Source organism: Cannabis sativa, chromosome 5, assembly GCF_029168945.1.
Source record: "Cannabis sativa cultivar Pink pepper isolate KNU-18-1 chromosome 5, ASM2916894v1, whole genome shotgun sequence".
NCBI lineage: Eukaryota > Viridiplantae > Streptophyta > Magnoliopsida > Rosales > Cannabaceae > Cannabis > Cannabis sativa.
Genome location: NC_083605.1, coordinates 48,282,587 through 48,292,061, shown reverse-complemented (window position 1 = coordinate 48,292,061; position 9,475 = coordinate 48,282,587). Strand labels below are relative to the sequence as shown.

The following is a 9,475-nucleotide window of genomic DNA, read 5'->3' as shown; positions in this document are numbered from 1 at the left end:
GAAGTTGTGAGATACAAAGCAAGACTTGTAGCTGAAGGTTTTTCTCAAAGGCCAGGTATTGATTATGAGGAGACATATTCTCCTGTGGTGGATGCAATAACATTAAGATATTTGGTTAGCCTGGCTGTAAGTGAAAAACTCAATATGCGATTAATGGATGTAGTCACACCTTATTTATATGGATCACTAGATAGTGATATTTACATGAAGATCCCTGAAGGATTTAAGTTGCCTGATGCATATAATTCAAAAAATCGAGAAATGTGCTCAATTAAATTACAAAGATCATTGTATGGATTAAAACAATCAGGACGCATGTGGTACAATCGACTTAGTGAATATTTATTAAAAGAAGGATATAAAAATGATCCTATTTGCCCATGTGTTTTTATAAAAAGTTCAAGTCTTGAGTTTGTTATCATTGTTGTTTATGTTGATGATTTGAATATTATTGGAACTCCTAAAAAACTTTCAGAAGCTGTGGAATATCTAAAGAAAGAGTTTGAAATGAAAGATTTAGGAAAAACAAAATTTTGTCTTGGTCTACAAATTGAGTATTTAAAATGTGGAATTTTCATTCATCAGTCAACTTATACTAAAAAGATTTTTAGACGGTTTTATATGGATAAATCACACCCATTAAGTAGCCCAATGGTAGTTAGATCACTTGATGTAGAAAAAGATCCTTTTCGACCTAGAGAAGAATATGAAGAGCTCCTTGGTCCAGAAGTACCATATCTTAGTGCAATAGGAGCATTGATGTATCTTGCTAATTGTACAAGACCTGATATAGCTTTCTCTGTCAATTTGTTAGCAAGATTTAGTTCTGCTCCAACATCTAGACATTGGAAAGGGATTAAGCACATACTTTGCTATCTCCAGGGTACTATTGATAAAGGATTGTTCTATTCTTATAATTGTGGGTCACAACTTATTGGCTACCCTGATGCAGGATATTTATCTGATCCACATAAAGCCAGATCTCAAACTGGCTATTTGTTCACTTGCGGTGACACTGCTATATCCTGGCGGTCAACAAAGCAAACTCTGGTGGCTACTTCCTCAAATCATGCTGAGATACTTGCAATTCATGAGGCAAATCGAGAATGTGTTTGGTTAAGATCAATGACACAACATATTCGAGGAACATGTGGATTAACATCTAATAAAGAAGTACCAACAATTCTCTATGAAGATAATGTTGCTTGCATCGCTCAACGTAAAGGAGGGTACATTAAAGGAGACAAAACTAAACATATTTCACCAAAAAATTTCTTTACACACAATCTTCAAGAAAATGGTGATATCGATGTTCAACAAATTCGATCAAGTGATAATCTTGCAGACTTATTCACAAAGTCATTACCAACATCAACTTTTGAGAAGATGGTTCACAAGATTGGAATGCGTCGATTAAAGGATCTCTATGAATGCCAAAATGAGGGGGAGTAATTTCATACTGCACTCTTTTTTCCTTGACCGAGTTTTGTCCCATTGGGTTTTCTCGGCGAGGTTTTTAATGAGGCAGTTATTATGGACATCCAAGGGGGAGTGTTATAAATATTATTAATTATGTGGATGTCCAAATCTTTTATTTATTACCATTAATATAATCAACATTCCCTTTTTCTTAATTTTCCTTTTCTTAGTTTCTTAATATTTGACTCTATGTATGTAAATAGGAGATCACCTATTGGAATAAAACACTAAGAAAATTCTCATCTCTTCTCTATTTTCTTTCTCTAAATTATAATATTACATAATACTAATATTTCATAATACTTCTTTCTTTGTCTTTAATTTTATCCTTTTTTTTCCTTTTTCTTTTTCAAACTTGTAAGTTTTACCTATATATTGTAAAATATAATTACAAACCAGCTCTAATTTTTCTAAAAATATAAACTCTTTTTTTTTCTCTTTTTCATTTTATTTTCTTCAATTTAAGTGAAACAGAAAAATCATTACAAGTTTTTTTAAATGGTTATGCTTAACAAAACTATTTTTAAATAAATACAATTTTAGTTAAATATAAAATGTTGTTTTTATAATAATTATTATTAAGTATTTATACACAATAATATAAATTTGTTTTAATATTAAAATGTAATTTCATTAAATTAGGTTCATTTAAAAATTTTGTTCTTATTTTTAATAACTAATATTTATTCATATTTAGTTAAATTAATTCTTATAATTCCTTACAAAAAAAAATATATAGTTTTTATTTTATTTTAATTATCTTATACAAAATAATAAAAAAAATATTACATCCACTCAATTGCTACTCGTGGGATGCACGTGGCTAAACACTAGTGTATATATATATATAAATTTATTGGTTTAATTTAGATTTTTATAATATTTTAGACATAGTATTTTTTGGATCTAATCAGATCCATTCAACATTTTAGGTCCAATATGTAATTGATTGGATTGGATCCATCCAATCCAAGAAAAAAAGTTTAAAATTTTAATATTTTTTTTGAAACAAAGAGTGCAACTTTCATTAAAGCAAATCAGCTAACAAAATAGCTTCCAAACCAGAAGGGACAGACCCCTACTGAAAATACGATCAGGACATGAACCAGAAGAACGAGCTAACCAGTTAGCCGCTTGGTTCCCAGATCGTTTAACAAACTGAAGTGAAATATCAAAACTAGAAAAGGATCGTATAAGAGAAATACAATCCGAAATAATAAGACCAAGAGGAGACAGAATATGGCTCTTACTATTAATAGCATTAACCAACACAAGACAATCCGACTCCAAAATTACCGCTGTAGGACAAAAGCCCTCAACAGTCCTGCTATCTTCCCAACTCAAAGCCTCCTTCATGGACAATGCCTCAGCAACAACTGGGTCAATATCTCCTCGGTGTTTGACAGCTGCCGCTGCAACACACAACCCAACATGATCTCTGGCAATCCAACCCAATCCATGACTCCTTTCTCCACAAAACAGAGAAGCATCACAATTAACCTTCAACTCTCCCAAAGACGGTTTAATCCAGTGCTCAACACCAGCACGAGGCTGACCAGAAGAAGACGAAGCTCCTCCATTGATATTTTGAGCAAATTTCCAAAGCTCAAGGTAAGTAATTACAGATGAAACAACTCTTTCCACAGAAATAGCCTTATCATTCCAAACTAAATCATTGCAGGCCCCCCAAACACTCCAAAGAATCATTGTCAACTTCTCAATATACATATATACTTTAGTTATAACAATATAAAATCTAATTACTCATCAAAACTAAATAAAAATACTAATTAGTTCGATTAGATGCTGGATGCATTAGATTTTTGGACACCCCATCCAACATCCGATCCGATCTAATTGGATATTTAAAAATAACATCCAATCTGATCTAATCACAATTAGATACCTAATATTTGGTGGTGGGTTGTAATTGGATCGGTCGGTTATCATTAAATTTGATCAATTTATGCACACCCCAATATATATAATAGCTTATTTATTTTAGTAATAGATATATATATATACTAGCAAAAAGCTACGTGCGAGGCACGTATAATAAATTTTATGCTAGTTTTTTTCTATGTTATTTGAAAGTGATATAATTAAAAATTAAAGAAAAAATATTATTAGTTATTAGGTGAGATTATTATTATGTGTATCTAAATATTATAATTTATAATGTTGTCAATTAAAAGTGAATACCGAATGCAATATATTAGTGTTTAAGAAAGCTTGATGATCTTAAGTTAATCTAAAAAAAATTAAAAATTGATGTTCCAATACTTAAAGAAATATTACTTAAATGGGTGTAAGATAAAAAGAAAATTAAAAATCAATCTCTAAATTGTTGATAATTGAAGATAGCATTTGTCTAAAATTGTAGATAAAAAAACTAATGATAGTCATCGTGGATTTCAATCTTCATTTGCTTTGATAGAGACAATAGTGTAATTTTTGTATTTTGCACTTTTCATTCTAGCCAGGTCCGCATATATCTGGATTGTCCATTTTTTCGTTAATAAATTGAATATGGTAGTGTCGACAAAAAAGTGAAAACCATGTTTAACAAAAGGTGGTAGTATTCTATAACAAAATACTATTAAATTATTTGAATTTAAATTATTTTAAAATACAATATTTTATTAAAATAAAAATCTATACGATTAAAATTTCATATTTATCTTTATTCAAAAAGAAAAAAAAAATTGATAAAAAAAAGAAAAAAAAATGAAAAGTTTCTATTATTATCTCTACAGCCTTTCTAGATGTGAATAATGGTCTCTTCTTTCTTCCATATTCTTCTTTATTTTTTGTATGTTGTGTTTGCAGCATATATGTAAATTATTACGTAACTTTAAAAAACTTTGCTCCTGGAAACTAATGCATATGTCGAGCACTTACAATCATTTATTAGTTGTAAACTTTGTTGGGTTTTTTCGCCATTGATGCTTGGTTTTGTGAACTTTGATAAAAGTCACGCTTTTTTTTTATTATTATTACTTATATATTTTGTTATTAAGTTGTGAAGAAGAAAAAAGAGAAGTGGAGATTGGAATATTATGTGTGATCCCATGGGAATGTCCAAATTGTAATAGGAAAAGGAATACAATAAATAATTAAAGAAAACCCAATCGTAGATGTACAACAGCAAAAACCCGATCGTATTTTTTTTGGATTTATTTTATTTATTTTATTTATTTTATTATATATAAATAAAAAGTGATTCATGAATTTCTCATAAACTATTTTATTTTTAATAATAAACCATTTTATTTTTAACATAAACAAAAAGTCACCCATGAATTTCTCATAAACCAAGAATTCTGTTATATAGGCACACTTTATATAGAATAGATATATATGGGTGACTATTCAATGGTTACATTTTTCTTTGACCTGTAATAGCAGTTTACTAATAGGTAGACATTCCTTTTTTAGAATTAATTAATTATAATTAACTATTTTCTTAAAATAATTAATTAAATATTTAACAAGACCTCTTTTAGCAATTAATATTTATATTTAAATCCTTACTCTAATTATTTTAATAATTAAGCCATTTAATTATAATATTTATAATAAAATTTATTTTTTTACAGAAATTAAACTTCTTTTGACACAAATTACAATTCTATTCTTATAATAAATTTTTAAATAATTAATTATTTTTAAATGATATTTAATTATTTTGTTACAATTAGATGAACTAAGTATGTTGCCTCAAGCTAGTTAATCGATAACAAGTGCAGCTATTTTTTTTTCTAAAAAATCCTTCAACTTATTTTACTTTTTACTTTTTAAATATTTAAATAAAAAAATTAAATAATTAAGTGTAATAATTTAAAATTAAGATTACAAGTATAATAAAATTTAAATTATGAAATTATATGTGTATAATTTTATATTATAAAAAGTTTTGCTATAACATTTAAAATAATTTAAGTGCAAAAAAATAAATTGCTAAAAGATCCTTATATAGTAATAAATTGTAAAAAATTAATTAATAATTATAATTAATTTAATTTTAAAATATAATTAATCTTAATTAAAGTTTTATAAGGAAATAATTTATTAGGTTCCTTTCAGGTTACAAGTTATTTATTATTTATTTTTATTTAATTTCCAAATTAATCATAACCATTTAATAGTAATTTAATGGCTTAAAAAAATGTAACCATGATGGTTACAATAAAAATGTAACCATCGAAACCTCTTCCATATATATATAAATATATATATACTAGTGTAAATCCAAAAATATATTGTAATAATTATTTCGTTATTTTTTTCATAGATGAGTATATGTATATATGGACACATATGTATATTGGTTTAATTTGCATGTAAATTGGGATGGAGAGAGATGATTCTTAGAGATTAAGAAATAATAGTCTTTTTTTTTTGCAGTTTAATAAAATGTTAAATAATTTATCATTAAAAAAAAATAACTGATCTGAAATAATCGATCTAATCCACACTACTGCGGATTGAATTGAATCCAAAAATAAAATTTACACTTAGTGTGGATTAAATATTATTTATCTAGAAAATACAAATTGAATCGGATCAAATATTCTATTTTACATCTGTATAAAATTAGAAAGAAAAAAAAAAGCATACGTGCAATAGAAGGTCTCCTTAATTTTTTTAAATTCTAACAAATTTATAGAATTTCTTAAATAATTAATGGTGTATACTCATATAAAAAGAATTATGATTAAAAATAGGGAAATTTACTCTCTTTTTTTCGCGTGCTCTCTGCTAGGGCTCGGAGTGTGAGGCCCTGCCATTCCTTTTCCCTCGGAGACCAAGGGGTTCCGGTAATCGGACTGGTGTGTACTCGCCATTACTATGGAAGAACTGCTAGCTAAAACAAATAAGCTTCATGTCTCGGATGAAGAAGAATGGGAGGTGGATCACAGTCTATCCACCATGATTGCAAAATTCAATCTTCGGGTGAGATTGTGTTCGAAGGCGGATCATAGCAGGGGATTCTTGAAGAACCTACTGGGGCGGATATGGAGATTGAAGGAATCGGAATGGAACATCAAGATTCAAGAAAAAATTAATACTGGTATGTGTTGGGTTTTATGCCCTAAATAAAACTCCATTTCAATGTAATCTATTTTATTTAACATCAATAAAGAAACAGAAGTATTTTTCATTTATTAGTGTATGTTTTGGTTCACTTTATCAATTGCTTGTCTATTTGATTTATAAATTCATCTTAAACCCTTTTCACATACTTGATCCTGTTTATTGTGTTGTCATCACTTTGGAAAGTAAACATGACTATGTGAATAAAGTTTCCTAGATTTATCAGACACAGGGTTTTACTGATATGATAATCTACAACAAGAGTTTACTTGCATTTGGAGAAACGCTATGTTCTTTCCAAAACATTGGTTAAAGTAAAGCTCAGGTTGGATGCATGGAGTATGCATCGGAAGGGACCGATATTGAACTTTGACTTAGATTTATTAAACTTACCGTAAAATCTATTCAAGTCAATATCGCCTAGTTGATCCTAGATCAAATGTTCTTAATCCTGTTATGATTAGGCTCAATCTTAAAAGGCTATTCGTGTTCTTTGATTTGTTAATTAAGCCTACTTTTAGGTCAGGGTGATACGTACATTTTGGGAACACAGTAGTGCAATTGAGTGGGAGCGCTAACATAAACAAGGAATCTATAGCTTCTATCTGGCGAATAGTAAGTAAAGGATGATCTCCTTCGAGCTTGACCAAACGAACATAAATGGTGGAGTACTCATTTCACATAAGCTGAAATATCATTTATACGGGGTCAAGTGTTTTAAGGATAAAATACATAGTAGGGTGTAACGGTAATCTAATCCCTTTACAGTGTAGATCATTCATATAGAGGATCATTGATCAAATTAGGATTATAACAATGGATAACTAATGATGCGTCTATGGTGGAACATATAGAGCATTCTATATACTGAGAGTGCAATTCTAAGTTCTATGCGTGGATTCAACGAAGAATTAATAAGTTAGTGAATTTTAGTGATAAATTCTTGATCTACTTATTGGAAGCTCGGTTATATAGACCCATGGTCCTGTTGGGTTTTATGCCCTAAATAAAACTCATTTCAATATAATCAGATTTGCTTATTAATATAGATCAGAAATAACATTTAATGTTGCATGGTTCACATGATTTATTTCATGATTATATGTACATAATGTATAAATTCATCTGAAACCCTTTTCACATACTTGATCCTGTTTATTGTGCCGTCAACACATTGGAAAGTAAACATGACTATGTGAATAAAGTTTCCTAGATTTATCAGACACAGGGTTTTACTGATATGATAATCTACAACAAGAGTTTACTTGTATTTGGAGAAATACTATGTTCTTTCCAGAACATTGGTTAAAGTAAAGCTCAGGTTGGATGCATGGAGTATGCATCGGAAGGGACCGACATTGAACTTTGACTTAGATTTAATTAAACTTACCGTAAAAATCTATTCAAGTCAATATCGCCTAGTTGATCCTAGATCAAATGATCTTAAAACTGTTATGATTAGGCTCAATCTTGAAAGGCTATTCGCGTTCCTTGAATTGTTAGTTAAGCCTACTTTTAGGTCAGGGTGATACGTACTTTTTGGGAACACGGTAGTGCAATTGAGTGGGAGCGCTAGCATAAACATGGAATCTATAGCTTCTATCTGGCAAATAGTAAGCAAAGGATGATCTCCTTCGAGCTTGACCAAACGAACATAAATGGTGGAGTACTCATTTCACATAAGCTGAAATATCATTTATACGGGGTCAAGTGTTTTAAGGAATAAATACATTGTAGGGTGTAACGGTAATTTAATCCCTTTACAGTGTAGATCATTCATATAGAGGATCATTGATCACATTAGGATTATAACAATGGATAACTAATGATGTGTCTATATGGTGGAACATATAGAGCATTTTATATACTGAGAGTGCAATTCTAAGTTCTATGCGTGGATTCAACGAAGAATTAATAAGTTAGTGAATTTTAGTGCTAAATTCTTGATCTACTTATTGGAAGCTCGGTTATATAGACCCATGGTCCCCCCACTAGTTGAGATAATATTGCTTGTAAGACTCATGTAATTGGTTTTGATTAATCAATTATAATTCTCAAATTAGACTATGTCTATTTGTGAATTTTTCACTAAGTAAGGGCGAAATTATAAAGAAAGAGTTTATAGGGGCATATTTGTTAATTATGATACTTTGTATGGTTCAATTAATGAATATGATAAATGACAATATTATTTATTAATTATTTATAGTTATTAAATAGTTAGAATTGGCATTTAAATGGTTGAATTAGGAAATTGGCATTTTTGAGAAAATCAGATACAAAAGGTGTTAAAATTGCAAAATTGCAAAAAGCAAGGCCCAATCCACTACGTGTATGGCCTGCCACTTTTGTAGGAAATTTAAACTGATATTTTCATTATTTTAATGCCAAATAATTCAAATCTAACCCTAGTGGAATGCTATAAATAGATAGTGAAGGCTTCAGGAAAATAACACTTTTCTTCAGACTTTCTGATTCAGAAAAACTGAGCCTTCTCTCTCCCTATGTTTAGCTACCACTTCTTCTTTCTTCTTCCATTGAAATTTCGAAATTTCTTAGTGTATGAGTAGTGCCCACACACATCAAGTGATACCTCAATCATAGTGAGGAAGATCGTGAAGAAAGATCATCAGCAAAGGAGATTCAGCATCAAGGATTCAGAGAAAGAGATCCAGGTTCAGATATTGATAATGCTCTGCTACAGAAAGGAATCAAGGGCTAGATATCTGAACGGAAGGAGTCATATTATTCCGCTGCACCCAATGTAAGGTTTCTTAAACTTTATATGTGTTTAATTTATCGTTTTAGAAAGTTCTTATTTAGGATGTTAATAAACATACTTGTGAGTAGATCTAAGATCCTGGTAAAATAATTTCCAACAACTGGCCTCAGAGCCATG

General features: G+C 29.5%; 2 protein-coding genes across 2 annotated transcripts; one reads left to right on the top strand and one right to left on the bottom strand.

The window, feature by feature from the left end:
• Positions 1-651: 651 nt before the first annotated feature.
• LOC133038375 (secreted RxLR effector protein 161-like) lies at positions 652-1,452 on the top strand. The gene is made up of 2 exons (XM_061116501.1): positions 652-1,200; positions 1,360-1,452. The coding sequence occupies exons 1-2, from the start codon at positions 652-654 to the stop codon at positions 1,450-1,452; spliced, it is 642 nt and encodes a 213-aa protein (XP_060972484.1).
• Positions 1,453-2,520: 1,068 nt separating this feature from the next.
• Positions 2,521-3,207, bottom strand: LOC133038374 (uncharacterized). Its single transcript, XM_061116499.1, has one exon. It carries the CDS (start codon positions 3,205-3,207, stop codon positions 2,521-2,523), a length of 687 nt encoding a protein of 228 aa, XP_060972482.1.
• Positions 3,208-9,475: the final 6,268 nt, after the last annotated feature.